The 22,895-nt window shown below is 44.9% G+C and overlaps 1 protein-coding gene across 2 annotated transcripts in view; it reads right to left on the reverse strand.

Moving 5' to 3' along the window:
* The window catches only part of spef1 (sperm flagellar 1), an 82,201-nt gene that overhangs the window by 29,595 nt on the left and 29,711 nt on the right, over positions 1 to 22,895 (reverse strand). For both annotated transcript variants that reach the window (XM_070865733.1, XM_070865734.1), the window contains exon 4: positions 14,633 to 14,675. In XM_070865733.1, the coding sequence (XP_070721834.1) occupies positions 14,633 to 14,675 (43 nt within the window). The remainder of the gene's footprint in view (positions 1 to 14,632; positions 14,676 to 22,895) is intronic.

Raw genomic sequence — 22,895 nt, forward strand, 5'->3', positions numbered from 1 at the left:
AAACTTATTAGAGATCCCTTTAAAACATGAAACCAGTAAATCGCTATTGGTAGTTTAGCAAGTGAATTCCTTAACATTCTTCTATCTGCTAATTTAATAGAGATATTAACCATTTATACATTAATATCGCAAAAGATTATAGGCTTTAGTTCTTTTCAACATTATTTTTTTCAATTATGAATTACTGGACTCAAATATAAAAATGTTTATTGTCAAATTTTCTTATTTTAAACAATTCAGAACCATTAGGTGAGGATTATTTTGGTCCAATAGTTGATTGTAAAAGCAAAAGACCCTGATGTCACCTACAGGATTTGAGAAACATTACTGTTTTGTGAAGGTGGGGAGCGTTAAACACGTCGACAGGCTGAGTGAGAAGACTTCAGATGCCCCTGCCCGCCAGCGGCTAAAAACACACCTCAAATGGCTAAGCCTGCTTATGTTGTTGCTGGAGGGCATGCTGCCACTCAAGTGCCAATGAAAACTGCCTCTTTTGATGGTGTGCACCTCCCTCCCATTTACACTGTCAGTTTGCCACTGACAGTACAGGTCCAGAAATGTAAATGCAGCAGGGGACTTTGCCATGCAACGTCTCTGAAGCCTTAGTAACACATATCAGGTACATTTGAAAGGATTCCTTGCGAAAATTTCATGCTATATTTTAGAACATTACCTGGAACACCATTTTTTTTGCAATGAGGTCATGGAAAGGTTTTAAATACAGTTGAGGGCAGGGTCAATGACAGAAAGGATGACATTTTGCAACTTTCACAGTTGATGGAATTGCAACATTTCCTTTATGTTAGCGTCAAGCTATACAAGGAAATATTACAAGCCGTTACTGTAATGTCTTAATTGGGAGAGTGACAGACCATATTAAAGCTGGAATCCCACCGATTTTAAAAATCACTTACTTGTTTTAGCTGTCTATTTCTGTTGAATTTGTTTGAATAAAGCCTCAAGTGTTGTAGAACTGAAAAAATACTTTTGATGGTTCAAAGGAGTATATATATATGTGTATAGATGTAAACACCATCATCGTCATCGGCAGTCCCTTGGAATTGAGGAAGATTTGCTACCACTCTAAAAGTGAGTTCTCAGGTGACTGTACAGTCCAATATGGGAATTACAGTCTCTGACACAGGTGGGACAGAAGGAAAGGGTGGGTGGGGAGTCTGGTTTGCTGCACACTCTTTCCGCTGCCTGCGTTTGGTTTCTGCATGCTCTTGGCGGCATGATTCGAGGTGCTCAGCGTCCCCCCGGATGCTCTTCCTCCATTTAGGGCGGTCTTGGACCAGGGATTCTGATAGAGAATTCAAACAGGCTGCATTTAGACAGACTGTGAAAATTCACAGACCGCCAAGTCAAGGCTGCTACATGCAGTTCAGCATGTTGCATTAAGTCATCAATCAACTTGACATTTTAGGACCCTTGAGTAGCGAGCCAATTAAAAGGTTAAAAGACTATTAATTGAGCCAATAAGGTCAAAGAAGGCGAGTTATTTTCTGTAAATTGATCCAGGTATAACTACAGCCATTTTGACCATGTGGTCCCAGAAGGACAAAGACCTGGCTTAAAGCCAAGAACTTGTTACTGCTGTCTGCCAAAAATAAAGCAGTTAAAACTACAATCGGAGTTCGTATTTCATTGGAAATTAAGAGATCTAACAATTTTGGCGTCACGAACACGATCGCTGAGGAAAGAAACTGAATTTTGGACATCGGACCTACATACTGAGATAAGGACACCTCTTTTAAAAAAGTCCTCGGTCATAAGTCTAAATTCGCCTCTCCTTCTACGCGATTCCGAAAGCCTCCGGTTTGCGAACCCTCCGGTTGGTAGTCGGCTCGAGGTCCCATAGACGTCTAAACTTCGGCGGTGTGTTAGTTAATTAATCACTGACCTATTGATCGGCTAGAAAGCCTACGACTCGAGACCCCAGTAAATAAATCAGTATTATGGCAGCAGGAGATAAGAGCAAAGAATTGCCTACAACTGTTAAAGGCGGGCAAGCACCACCTGACGTTTCGGTAGATTTAATTCTCGAACAGTTGAAAGAATACATAGAGCAACAATTCAATTTATCTAAAACCTGTATTAAGATCGAACAAAAGTACGGAACCTCCAAAGGACAATGGTCCTTGGACGAGATTAAAAGGGTCTGGGGAAAAACGACCCGTATGAAAAATAAAGAGTGAACTCGATGGTCCCTAGCGGTTATGGGCCAGATTCGAAAGCGGAATGAAATTATAATGCGTTCCCAACATGATCGAGAACTGACCAGTACAAAGGATCAATTGCAAGCTGTTTGTGCGCAGCTGCGACAGAAAAAGCTTGAACTTGAAAAGCTGGAAGCGGAAGTTAAAGATCTTAAAGGTGAAATTAAAGAATGGAAAAAATTATTAGGTCAAGAGACAGTAATAGGAAAAGGAAAACGTATTGATCAATTCCCAGGGTACCCATGTTTGGATAAATTAAAAGCGCAAACCCGAAGACACGACCGAGGAATAGATACGAATTCTGAATCCTCCGACGATACAGGGTCGGAGGATGACGAATTAGGGGTGCGCTTTGCCCCGTTTAAAAAAAGACGAGTTGTAGTCAAATCAGAAGAGACTGCGGATGAGGGCGGAGCCAAAAAAAATGAGGAAAAGGGTGTATGCAGAATACTTATTTCATGATCCGGCAGACCCAGAGAAAATTGATAAATGGTCCAAGGAATTGCCCAATCCAAAGAAAGGGGGAGTAAAAACGTGGGACCAATTGGACAGCTTAAGAAATATATATCAACTTCATCCCTGGGACGGAGTGCAAATTTTGACCATAATGGTGCCAAAAACACAGGGAAGAAAATTGCACGACAAGGTAGAAGAAGCTTTGGGGCAGGATAAGCAAGATTTAAATGCAGGATGGGAGGCGATTAAACACTGGCTGCAAGCCTTCAGTCCAGCTAAGACAGACTGGGGAAAAATTGCAGCCTGTCAACAGAAAGGAACAGAGGAGGTCCTGGAATATGACGAGCGGTTTAGATGCACGTGGCTAGAACATTCGGGTATGAATAATACGGATGAGGAAATGGATGAACAAGTGTTTGGACCCCTGAAAGCAGCTTTCGTGGTAGGTCTAAAGCTAGAACTGTCCAAAATGCTTAAGGTAGTGTTACCGGACTGGGAAGGTGGATCGATGTAACCAATTAGATCGGGATATGGGAGCTAAAGTCCGAGCTGTACAGGCTATGGGATGGAAATCCCAGGATCCCGATAAACAGTTATTAGGAAAATTACCCGGAAAATGTCATTATTGTGGGAAAGAAGATCACTGGGCCAAGACGTGCAGGGCAAAACAGAAAGGTCGTGGCTGGGGAAGAGGACGCAGCCAGGGATACAATTCAGCCAACAAGCCAGGCTTGTCACAAGATAACGACCTCATAGAAGCATTTAAGCGACTGACAATACAACAACAGAAGGAGTTACTTGGGATAGCAAAAAACGATTAGAGCCCACCCTGGCCCCTCTCCTCGCATTAATACAACAAAGGGGAGATGAGCTATATATAACTGTGAGGGTGGGCGATAAGGATGTGGACTGTCTTTTAGACACAGGGGCGGAATTAACATGTTTACCCCTACAATATGGAGACTTTTTGCCGTTGGATGGTAGGGCACGTCCAGCCTATGGAGTTGGGGGCAATAAAATGGAAATTAAAAGAACAACACCGGTACTTATAGGGCTGGGTCCACATGAACTAACCACGCCAGTCTGGATAGGTCCAGTAGATCAACCCCTTTTGGGAATGGACGTTCTAATCCAAGTAGATTCATCGTTGCATTTCGAGGATGGTCGGGTGACATGGTCAATTAGAACTTTGAAGAAAGAAGAATTGAAGGAATACCCGATATGGGCTAAAGATAAGAACGATTGTGGCCTACTCCAGATGGAGCCTGCGTCATTTACAGGGACCAAGCCTCCATGCACTAAACAGTATCCCATCAGTCCAACTGCCATCGCGGGAATCTTACCGGTTATTCAGCAATTGGAGAAACAAGGGGTGCTTATTAAAACGCATAGCTCCTCCAATAGCCCCGTGTGGCCGGTACAGAAATCTAATGAGACTTGGCGTTTGACTGTCGATTATAGGAAAACTAACCAGTGTATTGATCAAAAAGCTCCTTTGGTCGCAGATCTCTCCACCATTTTTAATGCCCTCAAACCGGAACATAAATATTTCTCGGTTATAGATATGGCCAACGGATTTTGGTCGGTGCCTCTGGCACCGGAGGTTCGACAGTGGTTTGCTTTCACGGTCCAAGGACAACAGTATACTTGGACCCGGTTACTGCAGGGTTTCCACAACAGCCCTAGGGTATTCCACATGGCTTTACAAAGCCATTTGCGAGAATGACCTCCCCTGTCATCCACAGTCATCCAATATGTAGACGATATCCTGCTAGCTTCAAACACGGAAGAACAGCATGAACAAGATTTACGAGCTTTGCTGGATCACCTTCGGCTGAAAGGACATAAAGCCAGCATCGACAAAGCACAAATATCCCAAGAAGAGGTTGTATACCTGGGACAAAAGATTTCACAAGGAAAGAGAGAACTTACCCAGGATAGAACTGCAGCCATTCGGGCTGCTAAAAAACCCACCACTATTCAGGAACTAAGGTCTTTTTTGGGATTGTGTAACTTTAACAGAAATTGGATTGACTCCTTCACACAGCTTGCTCAGCCATTGAATGATATTTTAAAGGGGAAACATGCCTCTAAAGAAGCCATCACCCTCACAAAAGAACAGCAAGAGGCCTTCCTGAGTTTGAAAAAGGCTTTGTGTTCGGCACCGGCTCTGGGAATCCCCGACAGTGTTAAGCCATTTATCCTGTTTGTCCATGAGAAAGAAGGATATATAACAGCTATACTGACACAAGAACATGGGGATCGGCAAAGACCTATTGGCTATTATTCGGCAAAACTGGATGCGGTAGCCCTCGGATGGGGAAGTTGCCTAAGGGCCATGGAAGCTACATGTCGAGCGGTAATGATCACTGCGGGTCTAGTCCTCGACCAAAAGCTGATTGTCAAGTGTCCCCACACCGTACATGCTTTGCTATCTATGAATAGAATGTCTCAGGTGACAGCAGCAAGATGGACCCGCTGGACAGCAGTTTTGGAAGCTCCTAATCTCCATATCGTCCGGGCCAGCCCGGTTAATCCCGCAACTATGCTCCCGATGTCAGAATCGAGGGAGCAAGAGGGGGGGAGAATGTGAAGAGCATGACTGCGTGGAGATTTTAAAAGAAACAGAAGAAGCAGCCTGAGCAGCAGAGGAGCCTCTGCACAACCCAGACCTCATCCTGTTTACAGATGGTTCCTCCTTTGTTGACAATGGTACCAGAAAAACAGGATGGGCAGTTACAACCTTATATGAGGTAGTGGCAAAAGGATGTTTACCCTCAGGAACGTCAGCACAACAGGCCAAGTTACGGGCCCTGTCAGAAGCATGTCGAATAGCAGAAGGACAGACAGCTAATGTCTACACAGATTCGCGTTATGCTTTTGGAGTCGCTCACGACTTTGATCTGTTATGGCGGAAAAGAGGATTCCTCACTGCTGCTGGTACACCTATCCGAAACGGAAAAGAAGTCCGAGACTTACTGGAGGCCATACAATTACCTCAGGAAGTGTCCATCCTGAAGTGTAAGGCCCATACCAAGGAAAATACCACAGAAGCACAGGGAAATGCCCTAGCCGACCAGGCAGCTAAAGATGCCGCCTCACAGAGCGTTCCTCCAGAAGAACCAACACAGATGTGCAGATTGAAAGCACTCAGGACTCTGACACGAGACCTTCAAACAATGCAAGGCGAGTGCTCCCGAGAGGAAAAATGGACATGGATTGAGGCAGGAATTGAGCTATGGGAAAATGGTGTCTGGAGACAAAGAGTTACCGACAAGCCAGTCGCGCCACAAGTGCTTATGCCTTTTTTAGCCCAACAGATCCACTCGTGGGAACACTTGGCCTCACAACAGATGATGGCACGGTTCCAGAAAAGCTGGTGGGGTCGGGGATTTAAAAAACATGCCCAGCTGGTAACAGACCGCTGTGTGGTCTGCCAGAAAAATAATTCTGGACCCATCACGGTAATGCCTCAACTGAAGCCCCCTGCCCCTGTCGGACTATTCCAGCATCTGCAGGTTGATTATATATCTCTTCCTTCATGCCAAGGATACACTAATATTCTTGTCATGGTCGACAGATTCTCTAGATGGGTAGAAGCTGTCCCAACTAAAAGAGCCACAGCCAATCACACTGCAAAGGTCTTGTGTAAGGATTACATTCCCCGATGGGGAGTCCCGAGTAGCAGTGACTCAGATCAGGGAACACACTTCACAGGTGCTGTCTGCCAAGAAGTCTGTAGGTTACTGAACATTACGTGGGATTTACACTGTCCTTATCATCCACAATCATCAGGACAAGTAGAACGAATGAATCGAACTCTGAAACAACAGCTTGCCAAATATCACCAAGAAGGAACACCATGGCCCCAGGCACTACCAATAGTGCTATGTAGCATTAGGGCAACCCCGAACAGAACTACAGGTCTAAGCCCATTTGAAATTATAACAGGAAGACCCATGTCGCTGCCAGGAACTATCGATTTATGGAAAGCTGATGTTCACTTAATGAGTGACACTTTGTTATCATACTGTCAGAACTTAACCAATGCTATTAGTTCTGTTTCCCGACAGGTATCGGCAGCTTGGGGTAATCCACCCGAAGGAGGACACGACATCATCCCGGGAGTCTGGGTGTATGTGAAAAAGTTGCATAAAGAACCTTTGGGTGCCAAGTGGGAGGAACCTTATCAAGTGTTATTGACCACCCAGGCAGCTGTTAAAGTTCATCTGTAACTGAAGCTGAAATCTAATAAGGACAATTACTTTTTGCGAAAATGTATAAATTTACTGTATTATTGATTGTAGGTATTCTAGGCATAGGCCTACTTCTTACTAGCCAACCTTCTGCACCAAAGGGAAATAGTAGGGTAGCAAGGGAATTACATGTAAATACCTTTTTATATATGTCATACATTTATGCCAAACAAGGTAACATTTCTAGTTGTTGGGTGTGTGCGCATATTTCTATTCACTCAAAGGGAGGGATTCCCTTGAGGCCAGTTCCCTTGAATATCTCGGAAATGGCTGAGTGGATAATTAATCAAAACAAAACAGGCAATGCGTTTCAGGATACGGAAAATTGGGCACGTAAATGGAAGTCAGCAGGTTACAATCTGACTACCTTTGAAGGGGGATACCAACCGTGCTATAATAATTCCAAACAGCCCCCATTTTTTGTTATTACTAATACAACGGGAATAGGAAGACCAGGGGAATCGGTCTGTCTGATTAGAAACATCAAAGGAGGCCAAAATATGGGGTATAGTAACTGCTCCCGGAATTATAATATAATCAAGCCACGGAACCGTCCAAACTGGGCCGACGTGGGAATTTTTAACGTAACGGGGATTCTGAATAAAACAGATGGAAAAGCCTGGACAGGCCCCGTGTTGCTGACAAAGAAACAGCTAACATTCATTGCATATAATGGCACCTATTGGGTGTGTGGCCACAAGGCCTACCCTTGGCTGCCCCAGAATTGGATGGGATCCTGCTATTTAGCCTACATTGTGCCTTATATGTATCATATAAAGTCACTGTCGGAACATTTACACCGTCCTAAGAGAGCTATCACAGAAACAGAGAGGTTCTTTGCCATTCTGATCCCTGGGTATGGGACCGCCAAACTGGCAAGGGAATCCATTAACATGGCATCCTTTGTGGAACGAGTAGCCAATGATACCTCAGAGGCCCTAGTTAAAATCAATGCAGAAATGGTAGCAATCCGCACAGTAGCTCTACAGAATAGGCTGGCCCTTGATTACATCCTGGCTGAAAAGGGAGGTACTTGCACCCAACTCGGAACTGAGTGTTGCACATATATCCCAGATAGCTCTGAAGAAATTACCCACTTAGCGGAGCATATCCAAAAGGAGGTAGAAAAACTTAAGCAACCCCCATCATTCACTTTGTGGAGTGGAGCCACTGAATGGCTAGGTTCAATAGGAACTTCATTGGTGGAAGGTTTAATTCTATTTGTTGTAATTGTTTTACTTTTATATTGTTTGTTTATGTTGATTAAATGTTGTTGCGACCAGGCGGCTGTAGCTGCTGTCCCGCAGGTGAGATACCTTGCAGGTCCCAGCAGACTGTCTGTATGTGGCACAGGAGTATGTTATGCTTAAGGGAAGGTTGTTTACTGGTTGAACTAAGATATTGATTTGGATTAAATTGGAATAAGGTTAATTAACCTACTAAAACCAGACTTCCATTGTGGCCACGATGGAACTCGGGTTGGTGTAAATTTGTGTGGAAGCTACTAGTCTGGACATGTGGCGAAACACATCAACAAATTTTAGAAGGAAACTCTATTAACATGTATGAAATTATTTTGTAGAATGTTTAACCAGTGATACCTGATGTTTTATGATTCAATTTGTAAAAGAATCAAAGGGGGGATTGATAGAGAATTCAAACAGGCTGCATTTAGACAGACTGTGAAAATTCACAGACCCCCAAGTCAAGGTTGCTACATGCAGTTCAGCATGTTGCATTAAGTCATCAATCAACTTGACATTTTAGGACCCTTGGGTAGCGAGCCAATTAAAAGGTTAAAATACTATTAATTGAGCCAATAAGGTCAAAGAAGGCGAGTTCTTTTCTGTAAATTGATCCAGGTATAAGTACAGCCATTTTGGCCATGTGGTCCCAGAAGGCCAAGAACTTGTTACTGCTGTCTGCCAAAAATAAAGCAGTTAAAACTACAATCGGAATTCGTATTTCATTGGAAATTAAGAGATCTAACAGATTCCCAGGTGCCAGTAGGGATGTTGCACTTTATCAAGGAGGCTTTAAGGGTGTCCTTGAAACGTTTCCTCTCCCCAACTGGGGCATGCTTGCCGTGTAGGAGTTCCAAGTAGAACGCTTGCTTTGGGGGTCGTAATACCCGCCTTCCCATATGGCTCAGAGACGTGGACCATATACAGTAGATGTTAGATATGTAAACCTGTAAATACCTTGTTTAACCACCAGAGGGCTCATCCCCTGGAGTTCCAAAGGATCCCACAATCACTTGGGAGCACCTGTACTTAAGGAGGCCTCACAGGCTGGAGAGGCACTCTGGAGACTTGCAATAAAAGACTACGGTCACACTTTACTTTGAGCTCACAGTATCTGGTCAGACTCTTTATTCATACACTATTACTGGCGACGAGATAGAGATGATGAACCCCACCGCAATGATGCAGAGAACAGTGGGCATCCTGAAGAAATTTTCAGAGGGTGATGATTGGGAAACCTTCGAGGAGCAACTCGACCAATACTTCATGGCCAACGAGTTGGAAGGAGAAGCGAAAGCTGCCAAACAAGGGCGATTCTCCTCACCGTTTGCGGGGCACCAACGTATGGCCTCATGTAAAATCTGCTTGCTCCAGCGAAACCCATGGAGAAATCGTACGATGATTTGTACACAATGGTCCGGGAGCATGTTAATCCAAAGGAAAGCGTTCTGCTGGTGAGGTACCGGTTCTACATGTACAAGAGGTCTGAAGGCCAGGAAGTGTTGAGCTATGTTGCCGAGCTAAAACGCCTTGCAGGACAATGCGAATTTGAAGGACATTTGGAGCACATGCTCAGGGACTTCTTTGTACTTGGCATTGGCCATGAAGTAATACTTCACAAACTTTTGACTGTAGAGACCCAAACCTTGAGTAAAGCCATAGCGATAGCCCAGGCGTTCATCATCACCAGTGACAATACTAAGCAAATCTCTCAGCACATGAGTGCTGCTACAAGTACTGTGAACAAAGTAATGTTGTTTTTGAATCGTAACATACAGGGCAGGCCTCACATGCCTGCAGCTGCACGTACGCAGATGTCTCAGAGTCCACCATCAAGGGTGATGAATGCTAGGCCATTAACACCTTGTTGGCGCTGCGGGAGTGATCATTGTTTCCATTCATGCCGCTTCAAAGGATACGTTTGCAAGGGCTGTGGAACAATGGGACATCTCCAACAAAGGTGCAGGCGAGCTGCAAACCCTGCTAATGCTGCAAACCACCATGTTGCAGAGGAGGACAGATCCACGGCGGATCACGACGAACCAGAGGAGGCAGAGGTATACGGGGTGCACACATTTACCACAAAGTGTCCCCCGAAAATGCTGAAGGTTGAATTAAATGGACTCCCGGTATCAATGAAGCTGGACACGGGAAGTTCCAAGGAGCAAAAGTGCAGATCCACTTAATTTCGGGGGCGCGACCCATCCATCACAAGACGAGAGCAGTACCGTACATGATGAGAGAGAGGGTGGAGATCGAGCTGGACCAGCTGCAACGAGAGAGCATCATTTCGCCGATCGAATTCAACGAGTGGGCTAGTCCGATTGTTCCAGTCCTCAAGGGAGACGGCACAGTCAGAATCTGTGGTGATTACAAAGTAACTATCAATCGTTTCTCCCTGCAGGATCAATACCCACTACCAAAGACAGACAACCTTTTTGTGACGCTGGTGGGAGGAAGGACGTTCACGAAGCTGGACTTGACCTCGGCCTACATGACGCAGGAGCTGGAGGAATCATCAAAAGGCCTCATCTGCATCAACACGTACAAAGGTCTCTTCATTTACAACAGATGCCCGTTTGGGATTTGATCAGCCACGGCGATATTCCAGAGAAACATGGAAAGCTTACTGAAGTCAGTCCCGCGCATCGTGGTCTTCCAGGACGACATCATGGTTACAGGTCGGGACACAGTCGAGCATCTGCAGAACCTGGAGGAGGTTCTTAATTGGCTTAATCGCGTGGGGCTCAGGTTAAAACGCTCGAAGTGCGTTTTACTGGCTCCTGAAGTGGAGTTCCTGGGGAGAAGAATCGCGGCGGACGGCATTAGGCCCACCGATTCGAAGATGGAGGCAAATGAGAACGCACCGAGGCCACAGAACGTGATGGAGCTGTGGTCGTTTCTAGGACTCCTGAGCTACTTTGGTAACTTCTTATCGGGTCTCAGCACACTGTTAGAACCACTGCACGCTTTACTGCGTAAAGGAGACGAATGGGTATGGGGTAAAAGCTAAGAAAATGCCTTTGTAAAAGCTAGAAAACTGTTATGCTCAAACAAATTGCTTGTGTTGTCTGATCCATGTAAGCGTTTGGTACTAGCATGTGATGAGTCGTCATTGTGTATTGCAACAAGCTAATGAATCTGGGAAATTGCAACTGGTTGCTTATGCAGCCAGAAGTCTGTCTAAGGCTGAGAGGGCCGACAGCATGATTGAAAAAGAAGCGTTATCGTGTGTCTATGGGGTAAAGAAAATGCATCAATATCTGTTTGGGCTCAAATTTGAATTGGAAACTGACCATAAGCCACTGATATCCTCTTCTCTGAAAGTAAGGGGATAAATACGAATGCATCGGCCCGCATCCAGAGATGGGCGCTCACGTTATCCGCATACAACTACACAATCTGCCACGGGCCAGGGACAGAAAACTGTGCCGATGTTCTCAGTAGGCTGCCATTGCCCACAATGGGGGTGGAAATGGCACAGCCCGCAGATTTAGTTATGGTGATGGAAGCATTCGAGAGTGAGCAATCACCTGTTACCACCCGACAGATCAGAACCTGGACAAGCCAGGACCCCTTACTGTCCTTAATAAAAAACTGTGTGCTTCACGGGAGCTGGTCTAGTGTCCCATTAGAAATGCAGAAAGAAATAAAGCCATACCAGCGGCGCAAAGATGCAATGTCTATACAGGCAGACTGCCTTCTGTGGGGCAATCGGGTAGTGCATCCAAAAAATGGCAGGGACACTCTCATTAGTGATCTCCACAGTACCCACCCAAGCATTGTAATGATGAAAGCGATAGCCAGATCCCACGTGTGGTGGCACGGTATCCTTGCGGACTTAAGAATCCTGCGTGCACAAATGTAACACATGTTCACAGTTAAACAATGCACCCAGGGAGGCGCCACTAAGTTTATGGTCTTGGCCCTCCAAACCGTGGTCTAGGGTCCATGTCGACTATGCAGGCCTGTTCTTGGGAAAAATGTTCCTAGTGGTTGTAGATGCGTACTCCAAATGGATTGAATGTAAGATAATGTCAGCAAGCATGTCCGCTGCCACCACTGAAAGCCTGCGGGCCATGTTTGCCATGCACGGCCTGCCTGATGTTCTTGTGAGTGACAATGGACTGTGTTTCACCAGTGCCGAGTTCAAAGAGTTCATGACCCGCAATAGTATCAAACATGTCACATCTGTCCCGTTCAAACCAGCATTCAATGGTCAGGCAGAGAGAGCAGTACAAACAATCAAGCAGAGCTTGAAGAGGGTAACTGAAGGCTCACTGAGGACTCGCCTATCCCGAGTCCTGCTTAGTTACTGCACGAGACCCCACTCGGTCACTGGGATTCCAGCCGCTGAACTGCTCATGAAAAGAGCACTTAAGACAAGGCTCTCGTTAGTCCACCCTGATCTACACGAACAGGTAGAGAGCAGACGGCTTCAACAAAGTACATATCATGATGCGCAAATGTGTCACGCGAAATTGAGATTAATGATCCTGTATTTGTGTTGAACTATGGACAAGGTCCCAAGTGGCTTCCCGGCACTGTCGTGGCCAAAGAGGGGAGTAGGGTGTTTCGGGTCAAACTTTCAAATGGACTCATCCACAGGAAACCCTTGGACCAAACTAAACTCAGATTCACGAACTATCCAGAGCATCCCACACTAGACCCTACTTTTTTTGACTCCCCAACATACACACCAGTGGCAACCGACACAGCGCTTGACCACGAAGCAGAACCCATCACCCGCAGCAGCCCAGCAGGACTCACCACACCAGGCAGCCCAACAAGGCCAGCTGCACAGCAGCCCAGCGAGGGCCCAACAAACGACTCACCAAAACCAGCATTTGCACCGAAACGATCAACCAGGGAAAGAAAGGCCCCAGATCGACTCACCTTGTAAATAGTTACACTATTGACTTTGGGGGGGGGGGGTGGAGGGGAGTGTTGTTATATATGTAAACCTGTAAATACCTTGTTTAACCACCAGAGGGCTCATCCGCCAGAGTCCCAAGGGATCCCACAATCCCTTGGGAGCACCTGTACGTAAGGAGGCCTCACAGGCTGGAGAGGCACTCTGGAGACCTGAAATAAAAGACTACGGTCACACTTTACTTTGAGCTCACAGTATCTGGTCAGACTCTTTATTCATACACTACAGTAGACATCTCAAAGAAGAAGTACCACCAGCGCTGCCTCTGCAAGATCCTGCAAATCGACTGGGAGGATAGAAGCACCAATGTCAGTGTCCTCGTTCAGGCCAACATCCCCAGCATCGAAGCACTGACCACACTCGACCAGCTCCATTGGGCAGGCCACATTGTCCGCATGCCCGAAACGAGACTCCCATGTAAACACACACTCTCTAAAATGCTCAAAGTCCCCACAGAATTCTTACCTTCATCCAGTGCTTCCAATTTCTTCCAATGATCCATGCAGAGGTATCTTGGACATGGATACATCTTCCAGCGCCAACATTTTATTTAAATATAAGCAACTGGCCAAGCTTAGTTTAACCTGAGATGAAGGAGTTGACCAACATCCCCAGCAAATGAGGAAAGGTTGAGTAGGTTGGGCCTATACTCATTGGAGTTTAGAAGAACGAGAGGTGATCTTATCGAAACAGATAAGATCCTGAGGGGGCTCGACAAGGTAAATGCAGAGAGGATGTTTCCCCTCGTGGGGGAATCTAGAACTAGAGGGCATAGTTTAAGAATAAGGGGTCACCCATTTAAAACTGAGATGAGGAGGAATTTCTTCTCTCAGAGGATTGTAAATCTGTGGAATTCTCTCCCCTAGAGAACTGTGGAGGCTGGGTCATTGAATATAGTTAAGGTGGAGATAGACAGATTTTTAAACGATAAGGGAGTGAAGGGTTATGGGGAGTGGCAGGGAAGTAGAGCTGAGTCCAAGACCAGATCAGCCATGATCTTATTGATGGCGGAGCAGGCTCGAGCGAAAAAATGGCTTACTCCTGCTCCTATTTCTTATATTCTTATGTTCTGATGACAGCACATTCCATTCCCACAACCTCGACCACCAAGGAGGACCATGGCAGCAATGTCATCCTGACGTGGGTATTAAACTGCTATTCCTTCACGGTTGCTGGGTCAAAATCATGGAATTCCCAACCTTACACTACCATGTGAACACTATCACCACAAAAACTGCAGTTGCTCAAGGAGAGGAGCCATGAGCAATCTCTCAGGGTGACTAGTGAGGACAATAAATGCAGTCGTACCAGCATCACCCACATCCCAAGAATAAGAAAAAAACACACTGATTGATTAATTAGAGGATCCAGAAGTTCCTCCAACACAACAGTGCTAGCTTTTTCTCCCAAATATCATAAAATGCCTCATTTATGCCTATAGGCAACATATACTCATGCAAATAAAAGAAGGCACTATACTCTATTTCAAGGTGTTTGTGTAAAACAATAATAGAAGCATCTTACCTTGAAAGCTCATGTCAGCATCTATATTGTAATTTTCCACATCCTGCCAACATAAAGGAAACTATTTATTTATATGTTAGACAAAAGAAATATAATCTAATTTGTTTCGTGACTCCACGAGCATTTACTTCAGGGTGCCATTGTACACTTTGGGGAAGAATTTGGTCAGGGCTTTTGTGTTCATCTGCCGTAAGTGTTATGTCTCTGGGGTTTCGACAGTCAGGAAAACTCCCGCTCAAATTATTGGCATATTGATTTACACCCATCGTTCATAACTGAATACTCCAAAGTTGACTTTGAGTGCATTATAATATTGGGTCCCTGGGTTGTATCATACTCAGTGGGAGGCTGCTATGTGTATCACTATGGCGTTGGGAGGATTATTGTGCGGTAACTGAAGAAAAACACAATTTTCTTCCTGTTGACTTTAAGGAGGGATTGTCTTATAGTGCGGATTCTGCAGGTTGCTCTGGGCACGCTTTAATCCCCACCGTCCTTGTCTCTCATTGCATATTTACTCCCTCCTCTTGTTGCCTTTACCTGTCTATCCCTCAATTTCTCTCTTGCTGATCTTGTTCTTTCTTTTCCCATTCTCTCATTACTTTTATCCTTCCCTCTTTCTCTCATTCTGTATTCATTTGATAATTTGCATTATAATCATAATGCTAAAAACACAAGCAAATTCAAAAAATATTACCATCTGCTTCTTACACTTCATTAACATAATGGGAACAGGGAAATGACAGAGACGTTGAACAAATATTTTGTATCGGTCTTCACAGTAGAAGACACTAAAAACATCCCAATAGTGGATAATCAAGGGGCTATAGGGAGGGAGGAACTGAATACAATCACTATCACTAAAGAAGTAGTACTCAGTAAGATAATGGGACTAAAGGCGGACAAGTCCCCTGGACCTGATGGCTTGCATCCTAGGGTCTTAAAAGAAATGGTGTAGAGATAGTGGATGCATTGGTTGTCATCTACCAAAATTCCCTGGATTCTGGGGAGGTCCCAGTGGATTGGAAAACTGCAAATGTAATGCCCCTATTTAAAAAAGGAGGCAGACTGAAAGTAGGAAACTATAGACCAGTTAGCCTAACATCAGTCGTTGGGAAAAAGCTGGAGTCCATTATTAAGGAAGCTGCAGCAGGACATTTGAAAAAGCATAATTCAATCAAGCAGAGCCAGCATGGTTTTATGAAAGGGTAATCATGTTTGACAAATTTGCTGGAGTTCTTTGAGGATGTCACGAACAGGATGAATTAATTGTGCAAATAGATGTTAATAAATATGATGTGATTGGGATTACGGAGACGTGGCTCCAGGATGATCAGGGCTGGGAACTCAACATTCAGGGGTATTCAACATTCAGGAAGGATAGAATAAAAGGAAAAGGAGGTGGGGTAGCATTGTTGGTTAAAGAGGAGATTAATGCAATAGTTAGGAAAGACATTAGCTTGGATGATGTGGAATCTATATGGGTAGAGCTGCAGAACACCAAAGGGCAAAAAACGTTAGTAGGAGTTGTGTACAGACCTCCAAACAGTAATAGGGATGTTGGGGAGGGCATCAAACAGGAAATTAGGGGTGCATGCAATAAAGGTGTAGCAGTTATAATGGGTGACTTTAATATGCACATAGATTGGGCTAGCCAAACTGGAAGCAATATGGTGGAGGAGGATTTCCTGGAGTGCATAAGGGATGGTTTTCTAGACCAATATGTTGAGGAACCAACTAGGGGGGAGGCCATCTTAGACTGGGTGTTGTGTAATGAGAGAGGATTAATTAGCAATCTCATTGTGCGAGGCCCCTTGGGGAAGAGTGACCATAATATGGTGGAATTCTGCATTAGGATGGAGAATGAAACAGTAAATTCAGAGACCATGATCCAGAACTTAAAGAAGGGTAACTTTGAAGGTATGAGGCGTGAATTGGCTAGGATAGATTGGCGAATGATACTTAGGGGGTTGACTGTGGATGGGCAATGGCAGACATTTAGAGACCGCATGGATGAATTACAACAATTGTACATTCCTGTCTGGCGTAAAAATAAAAAAGGGAAGGTGGCTCAACCGTGGCTATCTAGGGAAATCAGGGATAGTATTAAAGCCAAGGAAGTGGCATACAAATTGGCCAGAAATAGCAGCGAACCTGGGGACTGGGAGAAATTTAGAACTCAGCAGAGGAGGACAAAGGGTTTGATTAGGGCAGGGAAAATGGAGTACGAGAAGAAGCTTGCAGGGAACATTAAGGCGGATTGCAAAAGTTTCTATAGGTATGTAAAGAGAAAAAGGTTAGTAAAGACAAACGTAGGTCCCCTGCAGTCAGAATCAGGGGAAGTCATAACGGGGAACAAAGAAATGGCAGACCAATTGAACAAGTACTTTGGTTCGGTATTCACTAAAGAGGATACAAACAACCTTCCGGATATAAAAGGGGTCAGAGGGTCTAGTAAGGAGGGGGAACTGAAGGAAATCTTTATTAGTCGGGAAATTGTGTTGGGGAAATTGATGGGATTGAAGGCCGATAAATCCCCAGGGCCTGATGGACTGCATCTCAGAGTACTTAAGGAGGTGGCCTTGGAAATAGCGGATGCATTGACAGTCATTTTCCAACATTCCATTGACTCTGGATCAGTTCCTATGGAGTGGAGGGTAGCCAATGTAACCCCACTTTTTAAAAAAGGAGGGAGAGAGAAAACAGGGAATTATAGACCGGTCAGCCTGACCTCAGTAGTGGGTAAAATGATGGAATCAATTATTAAGGATGTCATAGCAGTGCATCTGGAAAATGGTGACATGATAGGTCCAAGTCAGCATGGATTTGTGAAAGGGAAATCATGCTTGACAAATCTTCTGGAATTTTTTGAGGATGTTTCCAGTAAAGTGGACAAAGGAGAACCAGTTGATGTGATATATTTGGACTTTCAGAAGGCTTTCGACAAGGTCCCACACAAGAGATTAATGTGCAAAGTTAAAGCACATGGGATTGGGGGTAGTGTGCTGACGTGGATTGAGAACTGGTTGTCAGACAGGAAGCAAAGAGTAGGAGTAAACGGGTACTTTTCAGAATGGCAGGCAGTGACTAGTGGGGTACCGCAAGGTTCTGTGCTGGGGCCCCAGCTGTTTACATTGTACATTAATGATTTAGACGAGGGGATTAAATGCAGTATCTCCAAATTTGCGGATGACACTAAGTTGGGTGGCAGTGTGAGCTGCGAGGAGGATGCTATGAGGCTGCAGAGTGACTTGAATAGGTTAGGTGAGTGGGCAAATGCATGGCAGATGAAGTATAATGTGGATAAATGTGAGGTTATCCACTTTGGTGGTAAAAACAGAGAAACAGACTATTATCTGAATGGTGACAGATTAGGAAAAGGGAAGGTGCAACGAGACCTGGGTGTCATGGTACATCAGTCATTGAAGGTTAGCATGCAGGTACAGCAGGCGGTTAAGAAAGCAAATGGCATGTTGGCCTTCATAGCGAGGGGATTTGAATACAGGGGCAGGGAGGTGTTGCTACAGTTGTACAGGGCCTTGGCGAGGCCACACCTGGAGTATTGTGTACAGTTTTGGTCTCCTAACTTGAGGAAGGACATTCTTGCTATTGAGGGAGTGCAGCGAAGATTCACCAGACTGATTTCCGGGATGGCGGGACTGACCTATCAAGAAAGACTGGATCAACTGGGCTTGTATTCACTGGAGTTCAGAAGAATGAGAGGGGACCTCATAGAAACGTTTAAAATTCTGACGGGTTTAGACAGGTTAGATGCAGGAAGAATGTTCCCAATGTTGGGGAAGTCCAGAACCAGGGGTCACAGTCTGAGGATAAGGGGTAAGCCATTTAGGACCGAGATGAGGAGAAACTTCTTCACCCAGAGAGTGGTGAACCTGTGGAATTCTCTACCCCAGAAAGTAGTTGAGGCCAATTCACTAAATATATTCAAAAGGGAGTTAGATGAAGTCCTTACTACTCGGGGGATCAAGGGTTATGGCGAGAAAGCAGGAAGCGGGTACTGAAGTTTCATGTTCAGCCATGAACTCATTGAATGGCGGTGCAGGCTAGAAGGGCTGAATGGCCTGCTCCTGCACCTATTTTCTATGTTTCTATGTTTCTATAAGGGGGAACCAGTGGATGTGGTGTATTTGGATTTCCAGAAGGCATTCGATAAGTTGCCACATAAAAGGTTACTGCACAAGATAAAAGTTCACAGGTTTGGGGGTAATGTATCAGCATGGCTAGAGGATTGGCTAACTAACAGAAAACAGACGGCCCGAATTTGGTGAAGGCCCCCGCCCGCCCAAAGGACCGCTGATGGCCGCCAAGGTATCTGACTTTGGGCAGGGTTTTCATCAAAAAGGTCTTTCAAAGGGCAGCGGGCGGCAAATGAGGGACTTACGCAGCCAATCTGCGTGGCAGCCGGCGGGAGCTCTTGGTGGCAAAGGTGCTTGCTGCCCAAATGCCGCCAAGGATGGAGTCGGGCCGAAGGAGGGTCGAAGAGCTGAAAAGAAAAAGAATTTTAAAAAAAACCATTGGAACACCTTCAGGGGACCCCATACAGGTAAGTCCCTGTACAGAAAAAAATTAAACTCACCTTTGTTTTCAGCTCTTCATACCTCCTCGCAGTGGTCCACCCCCGTTCTGGCGCTGACTCCCGCCCGCACCAATCTGGCATCTCGGCGGGCGGGAGTCCACTTACGTCACTCGGCCGTCCGCTGACGTCAGCAGGCGGTTCCCAGCGGCTTTCCCCTGCCGTCCACACCATACAAGATCAAAACTGCCACTGGGCAGAACCCGAGGAGGAATGTTGGCGGCAGTGGGCGATGAGTGCATCAATTTTGGGCCCAGAGAGTTGGGATAAATGGGTCACTTTCCGGTTGGCAAACAGTGACTAGTGGAGTGCCGCAGGGATCGGTGCTGGGGCCTCAACTGTTTACAATCTATATTAATGACTTGGATGAAGGGACCGAGTGTAATGTAGCCAAGTTTGCTGATGATACAAAGATGGGTGGGAAAGCAAATTTGGAGGGGGACACAAAAAATCTGCAAAGAGATATAGACAGGCTAAGTGAGTGGGTAAAAATTTGGCAGATGGAGTATAATGTGGGAAAATGTGAGGTATCCACTTTGGCAGAAAAAATAGAAAAGCAAATTATAATTTAAAAGGAAAACAATTGCAAAGTGCTGCAGTACAGAGGGACCTGGGGGTCCTTGTGCATGAAACACAAAAAGTTAGTATGCAGATACAGTAAGTAATCAGGGAGGCAAATGGAATGTTGGCCTTTATTGCAAGGGGGATAGAGTATAAAAGCAGAGAAGTCTTGCCACAAATGTACAGGGTATTGGTGAGGCCACACCTAGAGTACTGCGTACAGTTTTGGTCTCCATATTTAAGGAAGGATATACTTCCATTGGATGCTGTTCAAAGAAGGTTCACTAGGTTGATTCCGGAGATGAGGGAGTTGACTAATGAAGATAGGTTGAGTAGATTGGACCTATACTCATTGGAGTTCAGAAGAATGAGAGGTGATCTTATCAAAACATATAAGATAATGGGGCGGCTCGACAAGGTGGATCAGAGAGGATAGGCCCAAGTTTTGGCTGGAGTTGCTCCTATTTTTTTGGAGCAACTAGTTCTGTTTGGAGTATCTTAGAAATTCTCGGCATTTCGTTTTTCCAGTTCTAGTGAATTAGTTTAGTTTAGTTTTAGTTCAGCTTTTTTTCAAAAGGGGATGTTACCAGCCACTTATGCCTGCTTTGCAAGTTTAGGCAGCGAAAAGTTACTCAAAACTAACTTAGAACGGAGTAAGTGTCAACTTTTGTACGCTCAGAAAAACTTTGCGTACACTTTAGAATTAGGCGCAGGTAAACATAGAAACACAGAAAATAGGTGCAGGAGTAGGCTATTCGGCCCTTCGAGCCTGCACCACCATTCAATAAGATCATGGCTGATCATTCCCTCAGTACCCCTTTCCTGCTTTCTCTCCATACGCCTTGATCCCTTCAGCCGTAAGGGCCATATCTAACTCCTTCTTGAGTATATCCAATGAATGGCATCAACAACTCTCTGCGGTAGGGTATTCCACAGGTTAACAACTCTCTGAGTGAAGAAGTTTCTTTTCATTTCAATCCTAAATGGCTACCCCTTATCCTAAGACTGGGTCCCTTGGTTCTGGACTTGCCCAACATCGGGAACATTCTTCCCGCATCTAACCTGTCCAGTCCCGTCAGAATCTTATATGTTTCTATGAGATCTCCTCTCATCCTTCTAAACTCCAGTGTATAAATGCCCAGTTGATCCAGTCTCTCCTCATGTGTCAGTCCCGCCATCCCGGGAATCAGTCTGGTGAACCTTCACTGCACTCCATCAACAGCAAGAACGTCCTTCCTCAGATTAGGAGACCAAAACTGTACACAATATTCCAGGTGAGGTCTCACCAAGGCCCTGTACAAATGCAGTAAGACCTCACTGCTCCTATACTCAAATCCCCTACTATTTGCCTTCTTCACTGCCTGCTGTACCTGCATGCCTACCTTCAATGAATGATGAACCATGACACCCAGGTCTCGTTGTACCTCCCCTTTTCCTAATCTGCAGCCATTCAGTTAATATTCTGACTTCGTGTTTTTGCCCCCAAAGTGGATAACCTCACATTTATCCACATTATACAGCATCTGCCATGCATTTGCCCACTCACCTAACCTGTCCAAGTTACCCTGCAGCCTCTCAGCGTCCTCCTCACAGCTCATACCGCCACCCAGTTTAGTGTCATCTGCAAACTTGGAGATATCACACTCAATTCCTTCATCTAAATCATTAATGTATATTGTAAAGAGCTGGGGTCCCAGCACTGAACCGTGCGGCACTCCACTAGTCACTGCTTGCCATTCTGAAAAGGACCCGTTTATCCCGACTCTCTGCTTCCTGTCTGCCAACCAGTTCTCTATCCACGTCAGTACATTACCCCCAATACGATGTGCTTTGATTTTGCACACCAATCTCTTGTGCGGAACCTTGTCAAAAGCCTTTTGAAAGTCCAAATGCACCACATCCACTGGTTCTCCCTTGTCTACTCTACTAGTTACATCCTCAAAAAATTCCAGAAGATTTGTCAAGCATGATTTCCCTTTCATAAATCCATGCTGACTTGGACCTGCTTTCCAAATGTGCTGCTATTTCATCTTTAATCAGTGATTCCAACATTTTCCCCACTACTGATGTCAGGCTAACCAGTCTATAATTACCCGTTTTCTCTCTCTCTCCTTTTTTAAACAGTGGTGTTACATTAGTTACCCTCCAGTCCATAGGAACTGATCCAGAGTCGATAGACTGTTGGAAAATGATCACCAATGCATCCACTATTTCTATGGCCACCTCCTTAAGTACTCTGGGATGCAGACTATCAGGCCCCGGGGATTTATCAGCCGTCAATCCCATCAATTTCCCTAACACAATTTCCCGCTTTATAAAGATATCTTTCAGTTCCTCCCTTTCACTAGACCCTCGGTCCCCTAGTATTTCAGGAAAGTTATTTGTGTCTTCCTTCATGAAAAGAGATCCAAAGTATTTGTTTAACTGGTCCGCCATTTCTTTGTTCCCCATTATAAATTCACCTGAATCTGACTGCAAGGGACCTACGTTTGTTTTCACTAATCTTTTTCTCTTCACATATCTATATAAGTTTTTGCAGTCAGTTTTTATATTCCCAGCAAGCTTCTTCTCATACTCTATTTAAACCCTTTGTCCTCCTCTGCTGTATTACAAAATTCTCCCTGTCCTCAGGTTTGCTGCTTTTTCTGGCCAATTTATATGCCTCTTCCTTAGATTTAACACTATCCTTAATTTCCCTTGTTAGCCACGGTTGAGCCACTTTCCCTGTTTTATTTTTATTCCAGACAGGGATGTACAAATTTTGAAGTTCATCCATGTGATCTTTAAATGTTTGCCATTGCCTATCCACCGTCAACTCTTTAAGTATCATTTGCCAGTCTTTTCGACCAATTCACGTCTCATATCATCGAAGTTACCTTTCCTTAAGTTCAGGACCCTAGTCTCTGAATTAACTGTGTCATTCTCCATCTTAATAAAGAATTCTACGATATTATGGTCATTCTTCCCCAAGGGCCTCGCACAGATTAACAGATTGTTAATTAGTCCTTTCTCATTACACATCACCCAGTCGAGGATGGCCAGCCCTCTAGTTGGTTCCTCGACATATTGGTCTAGAAAACCATCCCTAATACACTTCAGGAAATCCTC

This window comes from Pristiophorus japonicus, chromosome 22 (genome assembly GCF_044704955.1).
Source record: "Pristiophorus japonicus isolate sPriJap1 chromosome 22, sPriJap1.hap1, whole genome shotgun sequence".
NCBI classification, from domain to species: Eukaryota; Metazoa; Chordata; class Chondrichthyes; family Pristiophoridae; genus Pristiophorus; species Pristiophorus japonicus.